At 48.2% G+C, this 27947-nt stretch overlaps 1 protein-coding gene across 6 annotated transcripts in view; it reads left to right on the top strand.

Moving 5' to 3' along the window:
• Nucleotides 1-27947, top strand: part of CAMKK1 (calcium/calmodulin dependent protein kinase kinase 1) — a 101118-nt gene that overhangs the window by 18290 nt on the left and 54881 nt on the right. For 3 of the 6 annotated variants that reach the window (XM_077188808.1, XM_077188809.1, XM_077188812.1), the window contains exon 2: nt 20989-21507. In XM_077188808.1, coding sequence (XP_077044923.1) covers nt 21067-21507 — 441 coding nt within the window. In that variant the 5' untranslated portion in view covers nt 20989-21066. Of the gene's footprint in view, nt 1-92; nt 236-17663; nt 17771-17848; nt 17957-20988; nt 21508-27947 lie in introns of those variants that run through there. The other 3 variants (XM_077188811.1, XM_077188814.1, XM_077188810.1) reach the window with 3 other exon arrangements.

Raw genomic sequence — 27947 nt, 5'->3', positions numbered from 1 at the left:
CTCTACATTAAAAGCAGAGCTCCTGTACTTCAGTGGAGGTTTCTTGGGCTGTGTTTTCGAGGTCAGGATTTTATCTTGGTGCTGGTTTCTGTTTTCTGCATGGACCAGCTGTGCCCTGGCAGGGGTGCAGCCTGAGCAGTGAGCATCACATGTGACACTTGCTGAAGAGAGCTGTAGACCAGCAGCCTGGCTGAATGGATTAAAACAGGTGTATAAACTTTGTCCATAAAATAAGGTAAGACTGAAAAAAGTTTAAATACTTGCATTTAGTATTCTTTGTTCAGAGTAAATTTGAATGCTCAAGCTACTTCCAAAATTCTGTTACCTTTCAACCTTTCTTCTGCAGAATTTTCTATTTTAAGTAAATAGCACAGAGTTAGCTCAGGAGGGAAAAAATACAAGTGTCACTGTTCAAAGTGTGCTTTATTGGTTAGATATTTATGGGAGACATTCAGGAAATGAGTAAACACTTGAAAGTATATGTATTATTTATTATTGTAGCTGATTAATTACCACTTGAAGCCTTTTGGTCGGTGCCGTGGCTCTCTGCAGTCTTCACCAGGCAGTGCTTCTGCAGAGTCTAAGGTGGCATTTGTCCCAGTTAAATGTTTCAGCAAGTGCTGCAGTGGATTTGTGGACAGTGGGAGTTTGAGCAGGGGAAGGTGACAGTGTGGCACTGAGATGTGAGCCCTGGAGGTGCCTGGTGATGGCTCAGTCCTCCAGCCCCAGCAGGAGAATTGCTGGCCCCAGTTTGTGGAGAAGCACCGAGGTGGGGTTCAAGTGTCTGACTCTGTCTGATGAAGTGATGACAGTCAGGAGTTTAAACTCGGCTCCCAAGCCCTGGGCTGCCAGCAGGGACTCCTGCAATGCTTCTTCACTGCTTCTACAGCAGTGGTTCCTCCTCCAGGCTGGAATGGAGAAGTGCATAAAAAAAGCAAAGTGGCTCTTACCTGCCCCAGCCATGCACCTGGTTCTGGATCCAAGGGCTCTCTGCTAGGGCACACTCCAGCAGCCTGCTGGCTCCACGTGCTCCCTGCACCCATTGTTAGGTGTTTCTGTGTGTGAGACCATGCACCAGCATCTCTGTTCCTGCCCAGGCTCCTGAGCTGTGCCTGGAAATCCTCTTGGATTCATGCAAAGCCTAGTTGTGAGCAAAGCACAGATCCCATCCAGCAGTGCTTCCTGAAGCAATACATGTCCTCAAGCATTTGCTCAGCTCTAACAAGACTTAAGCGTACAAAGCATGTGTTGAGATACTTACTTAGTTCCAATCTGCACATCTTGAAAAACAGTGTGATAAAATCACAGTGGAAGGGGTGGCAGGACTCTCTGCCTTCAGCAAAGTGGATGTCATGCTCAGTTGCAATGGGAGGAATCCTCTCTCCTTTGCTGTCACTGTTTCCTCTGACACTGGCCATCCCTGCAGGAATATTCTCATTTAAGCCTTCCACAAAAAAAGTTTGCAGAATGCTGCAACCAGAAAAGTTCCTTCATCAAATGACTCCTCTGCAGGAGAGGAGTGAGTGGGCCTGGAGAGGAATGGAAGAGTCATAAGAGAGATGCATGAAAATGCTTTTTATGGAATGAGTAATTTCTGTTCCGGAGGCGGCAGCGTCGTATTTCACTCTAATTTGGGCATTTTTGGGGAGCGCGTGATGGATGCCCCACGAGGGGTGCAGGAGGCTGTTTCTCAGCAGGCTGTCATTCCCCTGCTCCATTCACCTGCCAGCTCTCCTTGGAGACTTCTCACTCTGGATGCCATTATCCATTTCCCACAGCACATCCCTGCAGCCTCTCCTGGGAGCCCGTGGCACAGGAGGGTCCATCCCACCCCTGCAGCTGTGGGAGCCCCTCTGGAGCTGTGCTGAGGCTCCTTTCTCCTGGCTGTGCCTTTGCTGCACTGGTGAACAGAAACCTTCCTGCCCTAAATCCATCTGTGGCTGTGCCTTTGCTGCACTGGTGAGCAGGAGCCCTCCTGCCCTAAATCCATCTGTGGCTGCACCTTTGCTGCACTGGTGAGCAGAAACCTTCCTGCCCTAAATCCATCTGTGGCTGTGCCTTTGCTGCACTGGTGAGCAGAAACCTTCCTGCCCTAAATCCATCTGTGGCTGTGCCTTTGCTGCACTGGTGAGCAGAAACCTTTCTGCCCTAAATCCATCTGTGGCTGTGCCTTTGCTGCACTGGTGAGCAGGAGCCTTCCTGCCCTAAATCCATCTGTGGCTGCACCTTTGCTGCACTGGTGAACAGAAACCTTCCTGCCCTAAATCCATCTGTGGCTGTGCCTGGCCTCCCCAGCCCTAAGCTGGATGGTGTCACATCCACTCCAGGCTCACTCCAGCCAGCACAATGTGTTTTTCCTTACTTTGCACGTGCTCATCCCTGGCTCCCCTCTGTCCCTGACATGCTCCATCCCCCTGGGAAAGGACTGGCTCTTGCTGTGCCCAGACTCTGCTGGATCAGAAAAGGTGTTGCTGGCACTGGGGCTCTGCTTTCTTCCATACTGGTAGTCCTGCCCTTATAAAAAGGGCCATTAAGAGTTTTGTTTTGCTGCAGTGTAAACTTCAGCCAACTCCTTCCTCTTGTCCTGTCCCCTTAATGAGGAGTGTGTGTGTTAAATGCTGTGAGCCCAAGCAGAGTCCCATTGCAAAGTAAACAGCAGAGTGGGGCTTAGGCAGGTCTTTTGTTACTGCTGTACAGGGCTTATGTTAATAACAGCTGCAGAGATTGAACCCAATCCCTCACGAGCTTTCCAAGAGTCTGATTAATCTGTTTAACAATGGATCTGGGGTTTTGTTTTGATCTTTTCCATAGGAGTTAAATTTTTGTCCCTTTCAGAGTAGCTGTGGATCATCTAAGCTCAGCAGTATTGTTTTCCTAATTGGCTTCAGGTTTATCTCTATCCATTACTTTTAAGGGCTTACAAGATGCACCATCACCATGCATCAAAATGCTTCCATGCCAAAAACACTGGATAAAAACATACATACATGTGCACACACTTATTTTGGTCTGTTGGAAAGTGCAAAGATATTCTGATGGAGGATCAGGTATGATTGTGTTCTCCAAATAGTCACCTTTGCAAATCATGCTTTTCTGCTCATGCTGGCATTGGAGAAAGATGTGTTCCCAATGAGCTTTGGGCCAGCCCCTGTACAAGTAGAATTTTGCATTCATATTGTTAATGGTTCATATTGGGTGATGGCACTGTGCTGTACACAGATAGGGTTGGTGACAGACCCTGCTCACTTACTGTCTAAAAATCAAGATACAACAAACAGAGAAGAGAAGGGTGGGGAAGCAGGGGAAAGAGCACAATTTTTTAGCCAGACAAGTCTCTGGGCAGACCACAAATGCTCTGGCCTGCTTTGTCTTTCTGAAAATTACAGCAGCAGTATGGGGAAGCAGAACATTTAAAGTGAAGATGCAGATGTTGAAGGTAACAGGATTTAAAGACTGCGTGGCACAAAATACAAGGAATGTTCCACTATTTATAGCAGAAGCTTTTTCCTCTCTTGTTTCTACCTCTTCTTGAATGCACTCAGTGTTTGCTTTTCACGTGTGAATGCTTGTAAAAATGGAGCTCCCTAAACAGACATGCAATGTTTATATGAGTTAATGACTTCAGAGGGCTCTGCTTGTTTAAAGCATAGTGGCAGTGAAGCTGCCTTGGCTGCACTCAGTGCCCCTCCATGGAGCAGATCCAGTGCCAGCAGTGGGACAGGAGGGTGGTGGCTGCACACAGAGCCATCCCTGGGGAGCTCTCTCATTATTGACTTCACTAATGAGCTTATGCTGGGGTGGGAAGGAGCCTTCCAGTGACCAAGAAATCTGTGGGAAGTGTGTAACCTCTCTGGGACTTGTGCAGAGTGAAACCCTCAGCTTGAAATGGGGGCCTTGTAATTGATGGTCTTTATAAAGTGTTTTACCCTGGGTGTTTTCCTGCTGTTTCTTTGCTTCCCTCTGAAGTGAGTGGCCAGGAAAGAGCTGTGGCATTGTGTTGCTGGTTACCTTGGGGGCAGCCCTGCCTTGTCCATGGGCTGGATGCAACAGCTGAGGGGAAGGGTTTGCAGAGGTGAGGTTGTCCTAAGGCCTCTGTAGAGAACTCCCAGAGAAAGGGACTAAGGAAATCAGTAAGCTCCTTTCTACCTGCCTCTCTCTTCCCCCAGGGTACAGCTGTTTGTCTGCTCAGGGGATCCATCTGTCCTTGAATTCCCCTTTTCACCAGTTCCAGAGGTATAAATTCAAAGGGCCATGGCACCATGCTGGCCTGCAATGCTCCAGCAGCCAGTGAGTGATGGCCAGGGGAGCTGGAGGGGGCCAGTGAAGCCCTGCTGCCCTGTGAGTGCTTGGCAGAGTGGTTGGGCAGAGGCAGACACACAGAGCAGTTATCCCAGTGGGGAGCAGACACATCTCATGATGCTACAAGCATAGCAGAGGAGCTGGTAATTTTATTTTGAAGGATGCCTTTAGCATGAGAGAGAGATGTGTTTGCCTGAGTGTGAAGTGGATTTGTGTTGGAGCTGCTGTGCACTCTTCCTGAAGGCTGTTGGGTTTTCCTCCCTCCTGGAGACTTTGTTGGTGCATCCCATTCCATCACCATGACCAGCAGTGGAGGATGATGTGCTGGTGGGATTGCAGCTCTTCCCTTTATCCTGTGTGCCCAGGTGTCTGGGAAGGTGTGTGTGAGGGTATGTGCCATCCTGGGAGCAGCTGGGCTGCTGTCAGTCCAGGGACCCCCATCCAAACCCTCTGGGGGGAGTGTCAGCCCACTACAGCTTCAGAGGTGTTTGCTGTAACAGTGCTGAAAACCAGCTTATCCTCTGTTAATCTTGTACCTGCACCTGCAGGCAGCTGTAAGGAGCCTTTGTGCAGATTTTCAGCCTTTTCATCTTTCTTCATCAGTGCTGGCAGCTGCTGCTTTGTGGTAACATCAAACTTTCTCTGGGCTGTTGCTTTGTGTTTGTCTCTTCATCCTCAGGCCAGCCTGTTGTGTGGGGTTTCCTCCATTCTGCTTCCAGAGGTGGGGTCTTCCCTTTTAGTAGATTATTTTGTGCTGAACTTGAAGTTCTTGGAGGGATGTGGGATGTAGAAGGGTGGTCAGGAGCCACGGGCAGACATGTTTCAGACAAGGAAGATCACTGCCACACCAGCACAGCAGCTGTGAAGCCAAGGCTGACTGTGTTTAGGGGATTAAGTCCTGTTATTTGATCTCAGATTGTGAGTTGTGGTCACTGGATTTAGAGCAAAGGGATGAAAAGCTTTCCTCAGTGCCAAGGGGAACAATGAAGGCAGAGCAGCCTTGGCTCCGTGGAGGAAGCAGGTGAGTGGTGGCAACTGTTAACATATAGTCCAGCAGAGGCAAATTGCAAATCCACCCCTGGTGAGAAATCTGTTCTTTTACCCTTGTTAATATAAAGGCAGATGCTCACAGAGCTGGCCATTCAGGTGAAAACCCTGGCTGTGTTCTCCTGTGATTCAGAAAAAAAAAGATTCAGAAAACCTAAAGCTGTGGAAATGCAATACCAAGGCACTGGTCATGGTGTGATGTCAGAGGAATGGTGTGGAACAACTCAAATTAGTCCTTTGAAGTTATTCCAGTTACAAGTGTATTTTTTGTGCTGTGCTGATGGAACACAGAGAAATCAGCAGCCCTGAAGAAAGGTTGTGCAGGGAGCTGCAAACCAGGCTGAACAGACTCATCATTTTGGGGGTGCCCAGGCTGTTTGCTGGGGCCATCACTGCTGCTGTGCTCGGGGCTGGGGTGTGAGGGACCCTCCAAGGACAGGCCAAGGATCTCTGCTTCCAGTGATGAAAATGGGGATGTCAGACTGTCAGAAGCAGGTCTGAAAGCACGAGCCCAGTTTTGGTTTGTGTTAGGAATGATGATGGGGTGTTGTTATAGGTACTCTTACATAGGCCAGTGGCCAGAGCTCACCAATATTGCTCACCAGCATTTAGGAAGAGGCAGGGGAACATCAGCCACAGAGCTCCTGTTGGATCTTAAGGCAGCATTTCAAAGGCATCAAGGTATCTGTTGGGGTCTGTTAAGAAGGATTCTTGGGGATCACATCTTCTCCCCAGCCTGTGAATGTATCCCACAGAATGTTTGTGGAGATGAGCAAATGTGCTTTGTGAGGTGCTCGTGTTCCTGCAGAATGGAGAGGTATTTAAGCCTCATTAGTGGTTTGACTTAAGGCTTTTGCAGCTTCATATGGGAGCTTTTGGGAGAGCAGCAGGAGGAGGCTGAAAGCTTTTGGCTGCAGTCCTGGCACAGCCTGCAGTGAGCCCTGCTGGCATCCTGCTGCCAGGAGCAGGGCTGTGTTTGCCTTTGCAGGGTGGTGATCTGCTCAGGGGCTGGTGCCAGTACAGCTTAACTCAGGTGCTGCCTGAGGATGGAGGCATCTCCAGAACTGATTTTCAGAGTGAGTGCTGTGTAATGCAGATTTGCCAGGAGGTTTTGCTCTGCAGGGTTTCCTGGCTGTGCTCTGTCTATCATAGCAGGACAAGATAAGCTGCAATTACCTTGGTGTTGGAAACAAGAGCTTCTTCCTGGCCTTGGAGTGCTGCTGCATTAGTGTATAAAATGGATAAATGGTTTAGGTAATGAAATGACTTGGAGATGGTCATGGATTGAATAAGATTTCCAGAGCCAATCTGCTTACTCATCAAATGACTCATGTCTTAGTCACTTTTAGAATAAGTGGTTCTCTTTTGGGTGCTTCCAGAATGGGATGGGTGGGGATGAGCTGAAGATTTCCACCCCTGCCTTTGATAATTTTTTTAATAGCATCTAGAATCTGATGGACTATTTCATCAGACAGAAGAGGAAACAGCTCTAACTTGTGAGTATGGTGTATCCCAGGAGATTTTCCTTAATTCCACAGCAATGTAAGCCATAAATGTTGCTGTTTGCTTCCTGGTCAGGCCGAGTGATCTCAGGCCTTAGATAAGACTTTTCAAGCTTTGTTCTCAGCTTACTCTAGTGAGCCCCTTTTGTGGGTAGGTGCAAGTCTGAGCCTATTCTCAAACTCCTGTGCCACCAGCAGTGAGTAAAAACACCCTCAGATGGAAGCTGCCCCCTGAAACAGTCCACATTGCAATGCAAATAAAGCCTTGTTCTCAACTTTTACTTATATGTAATTATATTTTTTATATTACCAAAACATTTATTAATATTTTCTGATTGTTCAGAAGCATGCACATGTGTAAGCAGGTGAATAGCATATCTAAGAGCCTAGAGAAATTCCTTTGTAATCCACTGTAAGCTTTATAAAGCAAGTAAACCTATTGGATTTTTCATCTTCTTTCTGCTCTTTTATCTCTCTGATCTCAGTCATCCTGCAACAAACATAATGTAGGCAATTCCTGATCCAATTCCTGATGAGTGTGGGTTCCTGGTGGATCAGCTGAGCTCAGTGGCCCAGTGGGATCTCTGCACCTCACCTGGCCCCTGTGGCTGTGAAGGGGCAGAGTCACACAGGGCATCACCTGGGGCTTTGCTGCTGGCTTAGGCTTAGGCTTTGCTGAGCTGGATGTGGCTAAACTCTGATCTCTGCTTCCAGTGATGAAAGTGGGGATGTCAGACTGTCAGAAGCAGGTCTGAAAGCACGAGCCCAGTTTTGGTTTGTGTTAGGAATGATGATGTGGTGTTGTACAGGTACTCTTACAAAGGTGTGCTCATTATAGGAAGAGTACAAAGGTGCATGAAATACACAGAGTTCAGGAATCAGAAATTTGGGATTCTCTCACTGACCACTGAGGTGGTGTCTGGTGACCCTGAGCAAGAGTGTCTCTTCCTCACTGCTCTGTGTAAATGTGGTTTTGGCCCTTGGTGAGGAGGCACTGTCTGTAGAACACAGGGAGGTCATGGCAGGTGACAGGCACTGTGGAAATGTGTTAGGCAAGATTTTCAGAAACAGCTGAAGAATTGGATTTTATTGTTAAACAGAACTGGTGAAAGGAAAGCTAAAAATAGTTTTCCTATGGGTGTCTTTTGTCAGGTAATAGAGAATAATTCACAGGCTTGTAGGTTTTCAGTTTTCTATAGTTGCTTGTGCTAGATCTCCTGGGTCACAGGTGTGGAGGATTTCATCAACAGTTCCTCTCAGATAATTCAAGCCAAGAGGAATCTATCACTTCCTCAAGAAGTTTTCTTGTTTGCTTTGTCTCTTAATTGCAGAAGAAGGGGTTTTTTTGGGTTCTGTTTTAAATTGTTTTTTAAATTCACCTAACTTATTTACCTATAGTTGCTAGCCTCAAAGGCAAAAAAAACCCTAATACATTATAATATTATGATAATGATAATAATAGTAATAGTAGTAGTAGTAGTAGTAATAATGTAGTGTTTTGCTGTTGTTACTGAACAAAAAGCCCTTCCAGATGAGGACAGTTCAAAAGCTGCCTCCAAGGGAATCACCTCTCCTCACTGACCATGCAGAGCTTTCTGAGTTGCAGTGTGCACTGCTGAAAGGAAGAAAGATGGATGGAGGTAACCCCTCCTAAGAGGATTAATGCAATGAGAGTTATTCTGATAATGCCTTGACAAGAGCCCTGCAGGCCTAAGAAAATGGAAATGTGGGAGAAAATGTTGTTGGCCTCCTGTCCTCCTGGGAAAGGAGGCCTGGGATGGCTCCCACAGTAACTGGACAGCTCTCTCTCAAACACATGTGAAACAGATTTCCCCAGACACTCCAATGAGCATTTCCACATGTTTTAGGCTGAGATTTTCTGTGTTGTTCACGCTTTGGCACATGGGTGATCATCCCTTCTGATGTCCTGAGAGCACAGTTAAAGCTCAAGAATGTGTTTAAGTGTTTTGCTGGAGTGGAGCCAGCATCTCCATCCCAGAGGTGAGCAGTGTGTGGGGAAACTCAGTGGCTGCACACAGACTAATTGTTCTGGGATGCAACCTGGAAGGTGCTGAGCACCCTGGCTGGCAGCCAGCAAGGCTTTTAAACACATGCTTTATTTAGGTTTTTCACATTGCTACCAGCCTTGTTCTTTGATTTTTCTCCCCATAGCAACTGGAGAAGGATATCTGAGTAGCCAGAGCAGTGCAATTCATTTGACAGCAACACCCCAACCTGCACCACAGGGATTTCTTCCAGGACATGGGATACAGCTGTTGGGATCAGGTATTGCTACCAGAGCCCAATTGGCTTCAGAGTTTTCCTTCTTTGCTCCCTTCCTGGGTAGGAGACAGGCCGGGCTGTGTGAGTGATGCTCAAACTACATTTGTAAAACACATCCCATCCTTCCACATGTCTTTGCTTGCTATTAAACTGCACAGATCATATTTCCTTACCACCCTTTCCTCTTAGACAGTGTTTGCCTTTCCCCTGCCTTGAAAATTTTAGCAGCAAATAGCCAAACTCAGGTTTTATTTGCAAGTGGTATCAGCTGCAGTGGAGCCCAGGGCAGGGAAGAGAGGAGCCCAAAGATTCTGTGGAGGTTGATGACTTCTAACTCTTGTTTTCAAGGTTTTGGCTTTGCCTGCTGTGAGCAGGAGGAAGGTGCTGCAGCCCAGGTGGGAGGCTGGGAGGTGGCCCCGAGTGGCTGTGTCTGTCTGTCCCTGCAGCTGGGACAGTGCCTCCTGCAGCTCCCTGGGGCATGCAAGGCAGGACTGCACTCTGGCTTGCCAAAAGCTCTCTGGACTCCTCCTTGCCAGCAGATTTACTCCCTGTTCTGCTCCTGCACCTGCTGATGTGCTGACCAGAAACTCGCCTTGCTCCTGTGGCTTTGCAGAAATTGTAACACTCGAGAAAGAGCCCAGCTGGTCGAGTATGTTATAAACAGGTCAGGACTCCTGGTACTAAAGTGATTTCAGGATTTATTATAATAAAAGAAAGGCCTAAAGCAAAGGGGGCCTGGGCCAAGCAGGAGCGTTCCCGTTCAGGATGGAGCAGCGCCAGCCCCGATGTTCCAGGTAGAGCAGCACAGCTTCCCTGGGTCAGAAGCCCCTTTTTATCCTGTTTTTTGTCCCTTTGGATTGGTTTCTTTTTGGATGCTTCATTTGCATGAAGGTTTTAAGGCTCTCGATTGGCCCATGACAGTTCTGTCCAGGCTGGCTCGTTTCACTTGGGGAGTGCTGGAGGTGTAATTTCTTATAACTGCCCTTTGAACCCCTTTTACCATAACCAAACTAACAGTACATCTTAAAAACAAGACCAGACCCTCGGTAGTAAAGTGATTTCAGCATTTATTATAACAAAAAAAAAGGCCTAAAGCAAGGGGGCCTGGGCCGAGCAGGAGCGCTCATGTTGAGGATGCTCCAGCTGGAGCAGCACAGCTTCCCTGGGTCAGATGTCCCTTTTTATCCTGTTTTTTGTCCCTTTGGATTGGTTTCTGTTTGGATCCTTCATTTAAGGTGCTCCATTGGCCCATGACAGTTCTGTCCAGGCTGGCTCCTGGTGCACTTTACTGAGGTGTGTTATGGTACCTTGGGTACTGTATTTCTTATAACTGCCCTTTAAATCCCTTTTACAATATAACAACCAAACTAACAGTACATGCTAATGATCTATCAACTATTTCACAACAGTTTCTAAACTGTTTTTAACTGAGTACAATGCACAGCACCTGTCCTGAGCCACAAGAACAGGGGCACTGCTTTGGTGTCCCAGGACAGCCTGGAACCCCAGCCGGGGTTCAGCCTTTTCATATTCATTTTTTAACTAAAGCTGGGAGTGCAGTGCAGTCCAGCACCTGGGAACTGTTGTTGGCCCTTCGGTGGTTTAAAGCCTTTTTCACTCTGACAAATGCTGAGTTGTCATCAGCCTGAATTTCAGGGATAGCATTGCAGTGACTCAAAAGAACAGCTTTCTCCCCAGCAGCCTTTGCCTGGATAATCTCCAGTCATTGACCTCCGGGCTTTGAAAGTGCATTTAGGCTTAAAGGGCTAAAGCTTAAGGCTTCAAAGGAAGTGGGAAGCCTGCTACCCTTTACATGTCCAAGTGTGGGTTGTGTGTGCAGGACAAGGCTAATTGTTGTGGTGTACCTGATTCTGACTCCTGTGGGATCTGTTGTTCATCCCCCAGAGCCTGTTCCCTCTGTCCAGAGCCTCTCTGCTGCCTTTGATACTGTGCAGGTTATCTGAGGACATGTTTTCAAGTCCTGGGGTTTCTAAAGACGTGAGGATTATCAGAAGATGGAAGTTATCCATGTGGAAATAGAACAGATACTTGGAGCTCTGAATTTGAAGTCCATTTGTCTTGTCAAACAAAACAGAGTTCACTGGTTTTGCCTTGCCCTGTGCAGTTCTGTGCTTTGCCCCTTGCCTGGGGCTATGCAGATTGGCAGAGTTGGTGAAGCCCTTCAGCCCAGAGACATTTAGAGATGGGTGCTGGGATAATTTCCCTGGTTTAAAACTCTTTGCAGAGATCACCTTGAATAGAAATCTCTACCTGTGTTTGTACTGCTGGGAAGAAAAAGCCTGCAGTGTTCTGTGCTTATACTTTTATTGTAGATTTGCAATCCTGGAAGAGGTGGAAATTAATGTTTTTAAAATGCTGAAAAGACTTTTCACTGCAGCTGGCTTACAGAACTAAGCAACTTGATATATCCCCTGAAATACCTCCAGATCTCTCAAAGGCAGCTGAAAGCTTTCTCCTTATCTGGGAGGGAGATAAACCTCTAAGACCTGACATATATAAATGCCAACTTGTTCTGCCTGGTGGCTTGTTCAGCTCGTTGTGGATGCTTTCTAAACAATTGTTTAAACAGTGCTGGTTTGTGCTGTGAGATCTAAGCCTGGCAAAGGTGTATGATGCTGAATTCTTTTGCTGTGTTGATGATCTGAATGTGTCCTTTCCCAGATCCCACTGTGCTGCTTTTAAGCTGAATAACCAGCATTGTTCTGCAGTGATTTGCTTTCTGTCATTGAATTTTTATGTATTGAGCAGCAAGAGGAATTCTGTTTGCCCCTGGAGAGCAGAGTTAGCCATGGCAGTGAGTGGAGAAGGTGCTATGGGTGCAGGGGAGGCAGGCAGGGCTGAGAAATGGGCTGGTGAAATGAATACTCTGGGGAGGAGGGCACAGATGTCCTGGGAGCATCTGTGGGGGCCAATGTGCAGCTTGGGCTGAGACTGCCATAAAACAGGAGCCTGTCTGTACAGCTCCAGGTGTGCAGCTTCCCTCCTCCCTAACTGATTTAATTACCAGTGTATCTCCTGGGCTCTGCTGTGGAGCAGGATGCAGTCCCACAAGATCAGCTGCTGTGTGCACTTGGTTTCTGTTCCTCAGGGTGACAGGCTGCTGTGTGTGAGAGCTGCCTTGCCTGGCTGGCAGCTCCCTGCTGCTCCAGAGCCTTTGCTGCAGGCTGGGCTTACCAGGCTTAAAAACCAGAGGGCAGCTGCCTTGTGCTGTGGCTGTTCACACAAATCCGTGCAGGAGCTCATTGCTGTGAATTCTGCTCTCAGTTTTGCTTCTCTTCTATTCCCTTTTCTTTTTCTCTGTGTGCCACAGAGGTGCTTTCCACAGGCTGCTTGTTCCTGCTGTCCAGCAAAGTCACCCAAAGGCTCTGGTAGCTGCACTGGCTTAGGGACAGGTTTGGTTGAGTGCCTGGCTCTGCTCCATGAGATCAGTGGGGATTTGGCCTTTGTGGAATATTAGACTTAGCCCTTGCAGTCTGAGAGGCTCTTCAGGTCCTCTTGATTTCTTCATTTTCAGTTTGTTTATCACAACAAACAGTGATACATGAGTCTGTATCATCTTCTGGGGCAATTTTGAGGTTCATTATGGATTACAGCAGAACATGGCTCAATTGAGACCAATCTCTTTCCCTTAGAACAACTGAAAACCTTATTTTTCTTTAACCTGCCATTTACCTGGCTATGGTACAGATGTTTGGAAAGCCATTACTGCAATGAAGGCCCTAAATATTAAATCCTCTCTGCTTCTGATGCAGTTATTTTGTTCATTAATCAATAGAGCCTGTCTACTGCTTTACTTGTTAGTATTTTACAAATAATCTAAGTCTTTCAACTTTCATATAATCTGAAATTCTCAGTTATTTTTTGAAGCACCCCCTCACTGGCTGTTTAAATCCACCTCCAGCAAGCTGTGCTCCCTGCCAGGGCTGCCTCCTCTCCTGGGAATCACACTGCTCTCAGCCCAGCAAGTGACAGCAAGCCATGGCTCCTCTTCCTCCTCTTCCTCCTCCTCCTCTCCCCTGCTCATGTTCAGCCCCAGGAGCTGCTCCCTGCATGGCACAGGTCCTTCACTGACCCTCCTGGGATCCTCCAGGGAGCTGCTGTTGCTGTGCCCACCTCGAGCTGTAGCACCAAGCACTCTCCCAGGTGCTGCATTTTCCATTGGGTTTTTGGGGAGCAGCTTTCCCTGTGCAGCATGCAGGTTGTATTTGGGGTTATTTCCTGCACTCTTGATGCTGACTGGAAGAGGGGGCTGGGGTAGGCAGGCTCTGAGGTCTGAGTTGATGTTGGCTGAGAGCAGCTTTAGGAATGGGATTTTGTTCTCCCCTGATACCTGACTAGGGTACCTGTCCAGGCTGTGTGTGCATATTGACATGCCAAAATTTGTCCCATTGCTGTCCCTAGGGTCACTTGGAAGAGGGCAAAGCACCCAGCTGGGCTGGTGGTCACACAGCAGGACTGGACCTGGGCTCTCTGCCCACACCAACCTCCTCCATCCTCACTGCCCCCTGTCAGGAGCTGGGATCAGGCTGCCACAGTGGCCAGGCTCCTTCCCCACAGGGCTTTTATGTCCCTTGTCACAAGGGCAAATGGGATTTGTCACAATCTGAGCTCAGGCTGTCACCAGAGTCAGTGAGGAGGTGTGTGCTGGGATGTGCTGGTTTGTGGTCACTTTGGGCTGCTGCAGACATGGTGAGTCACAGCACCTGGCATCACTGAAAGCAAAAACTGGGGGATATGTGGGCTGAGTGCCTCTCACTGCCTGTGCCTCGTGCTTTCCCTGCTGTAATTTGCAAAATAAAAACTGCTCTGATGCTCATACACTGATAAACAGCTTTAAGAGATTAAAGCAGAAGTGAATATAGTCCAGCAGCAGGAGCTGATGCCCACAAGCCTCACTGAACCTCTACTATGAAACACAACAAAACACAGCAGCCAAACCTGTGCTGCCAAAGTCATTTGTAGCCAGGGCTTGAGTACAAAGGAGCTCAGCTCCTCTTCAGTTCTTTGGTGTTGTCCCTACCAAAGACCTGGTTAAAATGTGCCAACAGAGCTGCACTCAGATAATGCTTTGGCAGGGCTCCTGTTTCACCTGCATTATCTGGAGTGTTTAATGTTAATATCACTCTCACTTAGATAGACTTGGCATTCCTCAGTGTTTTCTTGTTACAGAAATTTCCTTAAGTAGAAACTTTTTTCTTCAGAGCAATTTTTGGTTGATTATTGCTTATATATGCAATTAGTGTAATTGCATCTGATTATGCAAATGTATTTAACCATATAATTAGAACATGGAGGGATGAAATATAATGCAGTTGGGAAATCTTTTGTAAAACTTTCCAGGCTCAGGACTGTGCACAAGGTGATTGTTATCTCTTGAATTGTAGGTTGGTAGACTGGAGATCTTGGTTCAGCATCCTGGCTAGTTTCAAAACTTATTTTAAATATGGTATTAATTGCTCTGAAAAGTGGTTACATGGCCTTCATGGTGTGTAGCTTCTGTTTTTTACATGAAATATCAGGAGATCACTGCTGAGCTCAGCCTGTGTCCTACGTGTGCATCTATACTTCACATCCAGGAACATTTTATCAGATCAAAACCCTGGATTCTGCCTTCAGATGGGGTCTCTCAGGGAGAAGAGAGGAGAGCAGGACAAGCACAGAGTTGTGCACCCTGGGTTGCCTATTGTCTGTAGCTCAGGGGCAGAAGTGGCCCCAAATCCCTTTGGAAGGCACCTGCCTTGAACAGGACTGAGGAGGAGGTGGAATGCTGCATTTTCCAGACTGTGGTCTGGAGATGTTTGTTGTCATTTAAGAAGTCTGTCAGGAGCAGGGGTCTGAACTTGCTTTTCAGATTTCTCACCCAGTGCTTTAATGGCTGAAGCTGCTGTTCTTCCTCATTCCCTGGTTCCTGTTAAAGCTGTGTGAGGAGCTTCACACAAGTCATCAAAGCACCTTGCTTCAGATCTGATTTTCAGCTGTGGCACAACAGCCAGGCTCTCTGCCAAGAGCTGAGGAGAGGGGCTGGATGATTACAGCAGGACTGAGTGATTTCTCAGCCAGGTGTGCTTGTCTGTGCCCTGAAACAAGAGCCTTGTGAGCCCTAGAACAAAGCAAACACATGGGGTGTGTGCAAAAAGCACCAACAGTGTGTTCTTATATAATGCCCTCTGCTGCCAGTCAGAAATGAGTACCCAAAGTGATTACTGCCCCTTCCCAGGGAGGACACAGGCCAAATGAGCAGTGTACACCTGCCTTCATTATCTCTGCAAAGACTGCAGGGATTTGCTTCATTTCAGCTTCACAGAGCTGCATCTTTTTGTTGTCCTTTGCCTCTTGGTGTGGGCTGCCTTTTGGCCAGCAGTGTCTGAAACTGGTTTTCACAGGTGCCAAGGAGCTCATTTGCTTCTCCAGGGCCTGATTCCTGGCAGCAGCAGTGTGAGTGGAGATGGGCAGAGGCAATCTCACCCTCAGGTGCCCTGCTTGGTGTGCCAGGGGTGGGCAGAGCTGCCAGCATGCTCTGAATTTAATTACTGCAGGAGAAATGAACCCTCTGGCTGCTCTCCCACCATAGCAGTGGGACCCATCAATGGCTGGTGCATTGTACCTGCAGTTCCATGTGTTGCCAGCTGCTTGTGGGGTTTGTGGCAGCTCAGATGTTGCTCCAGGGCATGGCTGTGGGACCCAAGTTCCCCTCAAACTTCTCCAGACCAAAGGTATTGGAGTGGGCTTGGGGCAAGTGCCTCCCACATGTAGGAAAGGTTGATGGGGTCAGGGTGAGGTGTGGCAGGGGTCCCAGGAAGAGGGAAGAGATGAGGATCTGACTCCATGTTTCAGAAGGCTTGATTTATTTTTTTATGATATATATTACATTAAAACTATACTGAAAGAATAGAAGAAAGGATTTCACCAGAAGGCTGGCTAAGAATAAAAAAAGAATGAGAACAAAGGCTTGTGACTGACCAGAGTCTGAGCCAGCTGACTGTGATTGGCCATTAATTAGAAACAACCCCATGAGCCCAATCCCAGATGCACCTGTTGCATTCCACAGCAGCAGATAACCATTGGTTACATTTTGTTCCTGAGGCCTCTCAGCTTCTCAGGAGAAAAAATCCTAAGGAAAGGATTTTCCATAAAAGATGTCTGCGACAGGTGAGGGGTGTGGAATTATCTCCTTCATATCAGAGTAGCAGTGCTTGGGGAAATCCTGCAGAACTGGGAGCACAGGAGACATTCCAGGATGGAAACACTCCTAATCTGTGTTGCTTGGTGTGAGGAGACAGCTTTGGCTCTGGAAGGGACTTGCTGACCTGTTATTTCTAAAATGTCATTGGAGGAGCTGTCCAGGACCTGGCAGCCCAGCCCAGGACATGCTGCTGTTCTCCTTACAGGGAATTTCTGCTGCTCTTGGCAGCAGTCAGAGTGGATTCTTCATGGGGGCAATGTCTGAAAAACACACACAGGACAGGGCTGGGTGTGCTGCCAGCTCTGCCCCAGGCAGGAGGGGGTTCCTGGGGGTCTCACCTGAGCTGATGGGGGTGACAGTCTCAAGCTGCACCAAGGGAAATGAAGGTTGCATATTAAGAAAAAGTTTTTTACAGAAGGGTGATAAAGTTCTGGAATTGTCTGCCAGTGGAAGTGGTGGAGTCCCCATCCCTGGGTGTGTTTAACAAAGCCTGGATGTGGCACTGGGTGCCAGGGTTGAGTTGAGGTGTTGGGGCTGAGTTGGACTCAATGATCTTGAAGGTCTCTCCCAACCCAGTGATTCTGTGTGAATTCTGTGAGATCCCCTCTGCAGGCAGCCAGTGCTGGGGCAGGGATCACTGCCCTGATTGGAGACCCTGGCCTGATCCCTGCCCTTGCTGTGCAGGGTAAAGCCCTGAGTGAAGCTGCTGTGCTCTTTGGGAGCTCTCTGTGTGACAGTGCCTGTGGGTTTTGGTGGTCAGGAGTAGCCAAAGGCTGTGCCAGCAGGGAGGGCTCAGGATGCCATCCCTGCTGGGGAACCCAGCCTTGAGCATTTGCAGCCTCTGACTGAGCAGCAGCAGAATCTGCCTGAACCCTTTCTGTGCAAATCCTCATTACAGTAACTATTCACTGGGATTCTTTTCCTGCAATGGCCTCAGCACAGGGCAGGTGTGTTCTCAGGGACACAAAGGAGAAGCAGCATCATTCCTCTTAACCTGGAACTGCAACAAAGCCATAAAGTCACTTTGCTACAGTCTCTAGCAAATCTGGGAAATGAAGCTGGGTTTGCTGTGGCTCAGGGCCTTTTACCCTCCCCATCCTTTCTGACAAGAACATTTCTAGTTAGCCAAGAGGATGAACCAGGCAGTAAACTAGATTTACATTTTTTTTTATTTTTCAAACAATGCTTTGGAATACTTTATTGAGTAGCAAAATGAATTGCATCTGCTCATCTCCCACTCCCACATAAAATACAGAGAGGTTTTCTCTGGGATTATATTTCTTTCAGAAGGGTTTTTTATACTATTCTCTGCTCAATGCCAGTCTGGGAAGCATATGCAGCCATTTGATAAATATGTTGTGAAAATCATGGTTGAAGTGGCAATCTGCCTGCAGCAGAGGAATAGCTACAGGGGAAAATGGTAAATAAGATATCTGTAAGTAAATTAATTTTGCTCATATAAGCTTGTTTGCAGCTTTGGTTTGTGTCTGCAGCATTTTCCTCTGCTCTCCAGCAGGTGTTCAGTGTTGTGGGGGATCAGCAGGGACAGCAAAGCTGTGCAGGAGCTGGGAGATGGTGGTGGCAGAATTTCTGTTTTGCTGGGATTTCCCATCACTGCAAGGTATGGTTGTGCCACAGCCTGAGAAACAGCAAATCCATCATTGATTTAGCCTTGCAGAAATTATTGGGGTTTTTTGTACTGAGTTTATGCACAGTGAGGCTGGGCTGCACACAACTGATTGGCTTATTCAGAAATCTTTGCTTTCCAATACAGTTTTGGAGGATTTATCAGTGAAAAGGAATCCTTCAAAACAGCAGAACTTGAAACAAAGCCCAGCTCTACAGATGAACAATTATTTTATTTAAAGTCTTGCTGGATTTTTTAGCCTGCTTTTAGCAGCACTGTGCTATTTGTTTCAGCAATGTATGGCTCTGTTTGTTTTGATGGGATGAACTGATTTATGGGGTTTATCTTCAGTTTATCTAGTTCAGTAGTTAGCTGAGGATTTTTTTTTTTTTGCAGCCTCTGCTGTGGGTTAGAACTGAGCAAGTTTGCTTCAGCTTTTGAGGGGGAGACACCCTGTGTGCCTGGTCTGGGTGCTGAGGAGCTCTCAGGTGATTGACACAAGCATCACTGTTTGCTGGGCTGCTCTTCCCAGAGTTCCTGGCCTTTTTTCCCTGCTGGCTGAGCAGCAGGAGACTCACAAATGTTCAGCCCAGGTGGGTGGTTTGTGGGCTTTCACACCCATCCACACAGCAGCATGGGCACATTCTTCCTTCCCCTTGCTCCCACAGAGGGGGAAAACCTGGTGGGAGGAAGGTGAGGAGCTGCAGGCTTCAGCTGCAGGTTTATTTTCCTCTTGGTGCTGCCTGGGAGTGAGGTGAGGGGCTCAAGCCGCATCAAGGAAAGGCCTTGGGTTTGTTCTCTATGGGCAGAAGAAACAGCTTTCAGCACAGGGTGGAGGTTTCCTCCTATCCTTTGGGCAAGCTGGGTTAAATGGTGGCAGCATTTTTGCCCCCTCCTTGCCTTCATTCAGAATGATTTCTGTGATGGACCAGCCTGGCAGGGGCTGCTGACAGCAGGGATGGGGCTGGGGCTGGTGCAGGGCAGCCCTGATGTGCAGGCAGGGCTGGGGACTGGCTGTGCCTCCCTGGGGCTCAGGAGATGTTGACCTTCTCCTGGAGCCAAGCATGCAGGCATGTCCCACAGCTGTGTCACTGGGAAAGGTGCAGCTCCCCAGGCTCTGCATGCAGGGAAAGCCTCTGCAGAGGAGCTGGGCTCACTGCAGCCTGGCAGGAGCCCTGACCTGCTGCTCCTTGTTTGGCTCAGGAGCTCCCCAGGCTTCACAAAAGCATTTTGCAGACAGCAAATCCTTGGTGGGCTTCCTACAAATGGGTTTTGCAGGGTCACTGCTGGTTTGCAGCTGGGCAGGGAGGTCTGGCAGAGGGGAGGCTTGTGCTGCTTTGCCCTGGGTTTGTGGGGCCACAAACTGCAGGGTGTGCTGGGCTGGACACCAAAGCCTTCCCTCACTGCTGAGAGCCACCCCCCGTGCCTGCACCCTGGCTCCAAAGGGGGTTTGTGCTTTGGGATTGATGTGTTTAAATATAGTTTTAATAGAAGCTTTTAAAGCTGATCTCACCGTTTCATTACTGTTTTGAGTGAGTGACACTTCTGTCAATTAGTCTCAGGCAAGCCTGCAGAAAAGACAGGAGGAGGGAAAGGAGGTGAACAGTGGGATGTGGAAGGAATATCTCAGATTTGGATATTCCCTTTCTGTGACACTGAGTGCCCAGCTTGTCTCCCTATGATTGGCACATGACCTAGGGTGAAGCCTCCAGTCAAGATCCTCATCTTAATCAAGATCTTAATTTTCTCATTGATATAAAAGGTTGCTTGAGCTTGGCTGCCATGGGGGACCCAGGGAGTGATCCCTGTGCAGCAGAGTTCACTGTAGTGTGTTTAACTGAGCTTTGCTGGGCAGCTTTGAGCCCAGCTCAGCCTGTGCTCCTTGGCAAGGGCTGTGAGTGTTCCCAGGCTCATGCTGGATGAGGCTCTTTGGACTCACTCACCCCCACCCTGCTCCTCATGGAAATGAAATGGAGATGCAAGTGTCTCCTGGTTTGCAGGGGTTTTATGCACAAGCTGCTTTGAATACAGAGAACCACAGGTTGCAATATTTCAGGGCTAAACCCACTCTGGAATTCACTGGGATGCTGTGAGTGAAGTCAAGGACTCCTTCTGTCCCCAGCATCTGGGTACAGGGATGAAGTGATGCAGTGCTGCATCTTCAGGGGTGATTAAGTGTTGGCAGCCATGTGCTGCAGAGGATCATTTCCTGCACTGCACTGTGCTGGGAAGACTGAAATCTGTTTTAAATTGAGACCGAAATTAGCATCCAGGAAACAGCAATTTTATGCAGCAGTTTTAGCTTTGTATTGCACTTTTGTGTTCTGTAGGTCTTTTCCCAAGGAAAAGCTGATTCCCACCACGCTTTAATCATTAAGCATTGTTGATTTGCAAATCACTATAGCCTTTATATACAGTGGGCAGCAAGATTAACTTGTGTTTGCACACAGACTGCAACTGTGTAGGGCCAGGGGCAACCCTGGAGCCAGATTTGCTTTTAAATTCTGCTTTTGCTGACCGTGTTGCAAATGGCAGTGTGGAAGTCAGCAGGCTTGGCTGTTCTGTGACACTCTCTAAGGCCCTACAGGGCAGCACAGAGACTCTGGGGAGCCCTAAATGGCTGTGGAGTTGTTGTTATGCCTGTTGGGTTTCAGTACATGCCAGAAGCTCTTGTATCCTATAAATAAGAATTCAAGAGGTCGAGAGTTTGACCCTTGGCCCTCAGCTGTTGGGATGCTTCTCCCAGTATTGTGAGCTCTGGTTGGCTGTGGGTCTGGCTACAGAAGGAGAAGTTCTCTTCAGCTGTGTCACTTGTTGCACATCAGATAAAATCTCATTTTTATCTCTTTCCTGTCTAGCTCAATGCCTGGGTTTGCCTCTTAATCTGAGTGTTTGTACCTTGTTTACAGCCTGCCAGTGTTTTGCCTTCACTTTCCTGCATGCTGGAAGAAGCCAGAAATGACTGGTTGTGTTTGTGTTGAGTGAACATTTTTATTCAGTTTGCCTCTGTTTGTGATTCTTCTCAGGTATTTCATGGAGCCTTTGAGCACTAACATCACTGCTCTCTGTGTGACCATTTGAGAGCAAACGAGCTGGACACAGCCATGGGGGACTCTCCAGCAAATGTCCTGGATGGAGGAATGGACACACAGACAGAACTGGTGGAGAGGGTGGCAGCCATAGATGTGTCTGTTGTCCCAGACAGAAGTGACCAAAATGGTGAAGACAACCCTGAAGAAAATGACACAGTCTTTTCTGATAACATAAAGGACATCCAGAGAAATGGAGTCAGCAGTGACGTGGGAATCAATGAATTTCTGCCTTCCCAACAGTCAGAAGATGCTCACTTGAGGCATGTTCCCAAGAGACCTCTAAGCAGACCTGGTCTATCCAGTAGGAAGTTGTCCCTTCAGGAAAGATCCTCAGGAGGTTATTTGGCTTCCAGCAGCTCTCCAGGTTGTGGTCCCTATGCCACAGGGCCATCCCCACGTATAATGAGGAGACCAACGATCGAGTCCCATCGGGTCTCCATATCAGACTCTGAGGTAGGCATGTTCCCCCTACAGCTCAGGGATCAGGTAAGGTAAGTCTGTCTCAGGTGTAATGGGAGCCTTCAGGCTTCTGGAGTAGAAGATCTGGAAGCATTGTTGTTTCTAAGGGGGGGGAAATCCCTGGAAGCAGGGATGATACTGGCTTGGACTTGGGTGTAGCCCTGGCCCTGTGATTTGGCTCCTTTACCCCTCACCTGCCTGGGACTGTCTTGCTAAGGGACTGTGACCCCTGTGCCATGGTAGCACACAGGAAATCTTTCAGGTTGTTCAGAGAAAGGGCTGTGGTCAAATGACTTTGCTCTTGTGTCCCTGCTGGAGGTGCCCTTTGGGAATTCACCAGTCCCAGCAGCTTTGCTGATGGTATTTATGGATTTAAACTTCTGGAGATTATGTATCTACTATTATGTTCTGCCATAATTGAAGGCACGATTTAATTTTATAAAGAGCTTAAATGCCTGGCTCCTGTCAGGGTTTTCTTTTCTCTTTAAAGCATTGGTAACAGCAGTGGTAAGGGAAGGCTGTGCCCCTGCTCTCCTTCAGAGGGGTGTCTGGGTGGCTGTGGTTGTTCTGCAGCTGCTCTCCTGGTCCCAGACCTGCCCTGGAGGAGCTGTGACAAGCAGGTGGATGGGAGTGGGTGATGGTTGCCATTCCCAGTGCTGGATGTGCTGTAGAGGGGAGGGCAGGGAGCAGAGGGTGTTCAGAGCACACTGCCCATGCCATGACCTAGATGCCTGCAGCAGCACAGGGACCCAGACCACTGGAGTTTAGACTTTGCCAGTGTGGGTCCAGGGAACCTGGAGCTAAACATCTGTGTGCCTTGGTGTTTCCCTTTTGAGAAGTGGGTGTTTTCCTCTTGCACATCTGAGAGGATGGTGGTGCTCACCAGCTCAGCCTCTGTCCTCTGGGGAGCTGTGCAAGCCCCATCAGCTGTGGGATGGGTGGTGCATCCCCTGCTGGTAAGAGGACACATGCAGAAGGTGCACTGCAGAGACTGCAGCTTCTTTGGCAGCAGCCATATGCTCTAATAAGGGAGGCAGGGAGGGAAAGGAGCCAGTTCTTGGAAGCAGGACGTGACTTGAGTGCCAGCTCTCCCATCCTGCAGTGCTGTGACTGTGCCAGGAGTGAGGCTTTTCTGAAATCTTTCAACATAACTGCAGTCAAGTGTGACTGGCACATTCCCATCTGCAAGCAAATTCAGAGTTCTCCATTCTCTCCCACAGCATCTGCATCCTGGGGAGCAGGGGTTACTGCCTGCGGGGTGGGCAGTGCTTTGTTTGAAATGCAGATGTGGAGCCCCTGTGGCCCTGCTCCTGCAGCAGCTCTTGACACAGTGCTGCCTTTTTCATGGTCCCTTGGGTATCACTGAGAGAGCAGTGCTGTGCTGCAGCCCAGCTGTGCCTGTTGGAAACCATCATTCCTGTTAATGGGGAATGGCTGTGGGAAGGGAGCCAGGGTGAGCTGGGAATGTTCTGGATTGGGTGCTTGCCCTCCCAGAGGAACTCTCAGGAGCTGTGCTGCCCTTCCCACCTTACAGGGATAGCATCTGTACCCCATAAGGAGCAGAAGGATTAGGAAAATGCATGCTTGGGTACAGAGTAAGGTGTGAGGCTGGGCACTGAATGGTGAGCAGGGTGTGACAGCCAGGGGAGCGTGCAGCCTGCTCCAGTGCCACCACTGCTGCTGCCAGGTGGCTGCTGAGGGGCTGTTGTGCTGTGAGAGGCACTGCCAGTCCTGATCCCAGCTGTGCAGCTGAGAGACACAGCAGGCAGCTCTGACAGAGCTGCAGAGCAGGTCTTCTGTTCTCTGCCAGGGATTCTAAGAGTTACCAGGGTCTCCATGTTGAGGCTTTTGGTCCTATTGGGGATGAAATCAGCCTGTAATGAGAAATACCATCATGGTGCACTTGGCAGCAGCTGCTGCTGGGTGGTCACTCTGATATGCAGACCCTCAGTGAGCCTGGTGGGTCACTGACAAAAACCAGGTCACCAGGCCCAGCACTACCCTGCCTCAAATGGCTCCTTGTTCTAGGCAAGCTGCTCATTTGTGTTCCAGTCAGTGCTTCTCAGCTCCTTAAAGCCATTTGGGAGTTGATTCTTTGTTGTCATTACATTGCAAAGGTTCCATATTGTTGTCTCCTTAGTGCAAGACTTTCATACCTCCTTGAGGTTCTCATAGGCAGCTCCTCCAAGCACTGACTCTTTCTTCTTCTCACAGTAACCAACTGACTCCAATTCCCCTCAACCAAGCACTCACTCTTTTATAACATTCTTCTTACTGGTCACATCTGTGGCCTGTTAAAGTCAGGCCTGCTCCTAATCTTTAATAATTAACCCAGCTGCAACTCTTTAGGGGTAAGATTATTTTCTATACTACCTTTATTTACTTATATTCTATCCCCCTACAGTTCTTTGCCCTTGCTTTGGGTTTCTGGCATCTTCAGTCAGTGCCTTTCAGCAGCAGAGCATCCATTGCTCCAGCTCAGTTCGAGTCTGTGCAGTTCAGGAGCACTCAGGCTCTGTCAGGAGCCATGTGCAGGCACTGTCAGTCAGGAGCAGGGATGGGTGGCACTGCTGCATGTCCCAATTTCCTGTAGTGCTGATAGCCATCTCCCCTGAGCCTGCTTCCCTCTCCAGCAGGATGGCAGCTCAGTGCCTGCCTGTCAGTGATGCTGCATCCTGGGCTGATCTGGAGAAACACTGGAGATGTGCTTATGCAGAGAGAGTGTGGGGATGCAGCAGAGCTGAATGCTCTGCCCTCACTGATGAATTATGGAAGAACACTGTGTTCTCTTAGAGAGATACTGCTGAGCTTTTTAATGCTGCTTTAATATTTGTTCACAGGCTGGGAGGAAAACTTCAGTTCAGGGATCAAGAGGTACAAGAGCTGAAGCTGAGGGAGGATTTATCAAGTGGCAGCAGCAGGCAGTGAGCTCTGGGGCTGTCCTGTCACGGGGACCATTCCACAGACACCTCCCTCCTGAGCCCAGCTTTTGGGTTTGTTATTTAGGCAGGTGGCAGCTCCTGGGCTGGCAGGGCTGCAGCAGGGCTGGGGTTTGTTGTCTTGCACAAAGATTATTCCCAGAGACACCAATTAGCCAACTGCCCTTGGACAAAGAGTTGGCAGCTGCTGGTGTCCTGCAGCCACTGCTGACAAGGCTGGCTCTGCAGTTTTAGCTTTGCAAGAGAAGTAACATGTTCTGCTCTCCCAACAGTGCTGCTGTGTTCTTAATTACCCTGATCTGTCATTCCTCCATCAAAAATTGAGCTGTAATTTTAAAAGCTCCCTGTTTGTCTCCCTCCTTTCTTAGCTTACCCATGGCCTATGGCCTGGAAGGTTCTCTCAGAGCTGCCTTCCCTGGCAGGAGTGCCTGCTGGGGTTTCTGCTCCCTTGCTGCCTATCAGTGCTTTGCTCTGACAAGGGAATGGCTCAGCCTTTAGCTGTGGCACAGAAGTGATGAAGCTGAAGCTATTAAGGGTACATAAAGCTGCAGAGCTGAGGGACAAGCCCCAGAGTTTAGGCCCACCTTGCCTCTGTTGATGTGACATTCCTGGCTCCTGCTCTGTGCTGGCAGCAAGGCAAGAGGAGAGGATTTTCCAGAGACTGCTAAAAGGAGCTTCTGCTTTGCTGCCCAGATGATACCCTGGTGTTTGTGTGTACCAGGGAAAGACTCTGAAATCTTGTCCCTGTGTGACTGACAGAGTTTGTCCTATCTATAACAGCAGGTTATAGATCTGTGGAAGGGGAGAGATGCTGTGTGCTGGAATGAGGCATTTGAAAGTTCAGTGCTGGTGGGTTTGGTTTGTTGGTTTTTGGGTTTTTTTTTCCTATTCTGCTGTTTTAAAGCAATCTTTTAGTTAGCCAAGAAAATCTTGAAGAGTGGCTAGGAGAAGAATAAAATATGTCTTTTTTTTTTCAGGCTTTCTCCCCAGACTTGCCAGCACATTTAATTGCTTTATACAGTCTCTTCTCCAGTCTCTTCCAGTTGAATTTTCTTTCCCTTTCACATGTTCCCTTCCTCTCCCTGAATCCCAGATTCCCCTGCCCTGGTGTCCACATTGTCTCTCCACCCTCTGGGATGTAGGAGAGCATTCCAGGTGTCCCTGCAGCCATGGTAATCAGCTGTGTGTGCTCCAGCAGGAGAGGAGAGGATGAGTCAGGCCAGTGCCTTCTCCTCCCTGGAGATGCTCCTGGCCTGCAGATGGAGGGAGGAGAACGAGCTGACAAAGGGAATTCTCCTATGCTGGACTGTGCATGGCTTACTCCAGAGGCATGGAAAATAAATCACTTCTTTGTCCTTTCTTTCCTTGTTTTTTCTCATCTTTATCATAGTCCTCTGGTTTGGAGCAGCTGGTGCCAAGAGCTGAGAGGCAGTGCCTTGGTGCTGACCCAGGTCCCACACTCCTCCAGGGCCTGGCACCTGCCTGGTTTTCCTCACAAAGTGATTTCCTTGCTGTGTACAAAGATAAACTCAGGTGGGGCCAGGGCAGAGGCAGGAGCTGAGCTCCTGCTCAGCATGGGCTGAGAGCTTCCCTTACTGTGGTGTTCAAACCAGAGCTCTTGAAAAGATTAACGATACCTGGAAAACATTTCTTCAAAGAAAACTCCCTCACATTGCTAATTTCTTTTCCTTGGATTAATTAACCTTTATTTAAAGTTGCATTTCCAGCTTGCCTGAGGGTGAGGTTTGAGAGGAGGACAAAGCCCAGAGCTGCAGCTGGAGGGGGCTGGGAGGGTCCCAGGCTCCTGCATCAGGTCTGGGCTCTCAGGTGGGTGAGCCCAGTGCTGAGCTCTGCCCAGCCATGGCCAGGGCACTGCAGCAGGGCTGGGCTTCCTTTGTGCACTTCTTTTTGGATGATGTTTAAAAATCTGTTGATTTTCTTACCACCACGAGGTCTGGGCTTCCTGCCTGTCCTTCTCTGTCCCTGAGCAACTTTCTAATTGGAATTCATTGCTGCCCTCAATACCCATTTTCTGGCTTTTCTTTTCATTTTTGCCTGTTTTCAGAACTGCCTTCACTCCCCCTTCTAGGCAGGATGAGTTTAAACCAGTGTTTCCTCATTTTTCTTCCATGACTCTCTTTAAGGTGTATCTCTGAATTGCTGAAAATTCTTTTCAGATTGGGGAATTTGGCTTTGTTTAGGGGACAAAATTCTCCATTATATATGTATTCTCCATTATATATGTATTCTCCATTATATATGTATTCTCCATTATATGTATGTAGGCTGTCTGTTTTCAGAAATGTCTGATTTTGGAAATCATCTCTGGTTCTCCCTTCCCATCCATGCATCTCCCCTGGAACAGCTCAATTCTCAGTTTCTCAGGGTTTCTGTCACCCAGTGGTGGCCACAGTGGATTTCTGGAACTGGGCCTGGGCTGCACTGTTCTTTATGATTTTTGACCAATTTTTATTTTCTGTGGCATTGATTTCCCTCCCTTCCTCTCTTGACTAATACCTTGGACTTGTTAACACAGAGGGCATCTTGTTTTTTAAGGTGAAACAATTATTGCACGCTTGGACTGGCTCAGTCTAATTTGGTGACAGCTTTTCACTAAGGGATCTCATTAAAGTTCTGCTCTATTTGTATTTATCAGCAGCTGCAAATACACCAGCCTGATGAAATCAAGAGAATTGTACAATGTTATCTGAAAGAAACACTTGGCCAGAGATAGGTGTTTTTCTCTGATAAAGGAATAGGACAATTATCCCACTTCCTGCAGGAGAACCAAATAACAGAATAACCCTTCCAGAATGCAGCAACACGTGGCAGGAGTCACTTCAGCAGTGATTTATGGTCTTTTCAGCAAGAGGAAAAAACATAGAAAGCATCTATAATCCAGTTTGATTTTTGCTGAGTGCAGCTCAAGTGCTGGAAGCACTGCAGAAGCTGAAGGGATGGTGCTTCCCACCAGGAATTACCTGAGTGGAGAGCACTGGGGGTGGTGACAGTGAGTGTCACCTATTTGTTATGCACTAACTTCAGGGTAAATTGAAAGAAAAACCAAATTATTTATTTGTTCCTTTAAAGAAAGTAGAGGAATTCATAATTTCATTTATTTGCATAATCCAAAATTCTTGCATTGCATTTGGGTTAAAAAAAAATCTGTAAAAAATTTCAGTGATTTTTTTTTAAGAGTGAAGGACCTTCCAAGGGGTGAACTTTGGGGGGCTGTGCTGCACATCTGGTCATTGCCTTTCCCTTGGAACTTTCTGGGTGTTCCCTCCCCGTGTTTATCCACCCCTTTCAGAAAACTGTCCCCAAAAATGGGAGTTCTGGTGTCACAAGCTCCATCTAGCAGCAGTGAAGCCCCAGGGGAGATGCTTCAGGTGATCAGTCTGGGGGGGGATAAGAATGGTGATTTCTGGTCAGAGGTAAGAGGGTGGGGTGGTGGGAGGTCAGAGTCAAAGGAATTGGTGGCACAGGGATAAGGCA

This window comes from Agelaius phoeniceus, chromosome 20 (assembly GCF_051311805.1).
Source record: "Agelaius phoeniceus isolate bAgePho1 chromosome 20, bAgePho1.hap1, whole genome shotgun sequence".
Taxonomy (NCBI): Eukaryota; Metazoa; Chordata; class Aves; order Passeriformes; family Icteridae; genus Agelaius; species Agelaius phoeniceus.
Note: the sequence above shows the minus strand (reverse complement) of the source record. Positions and strands in the feature narration are given on the sequence as shown.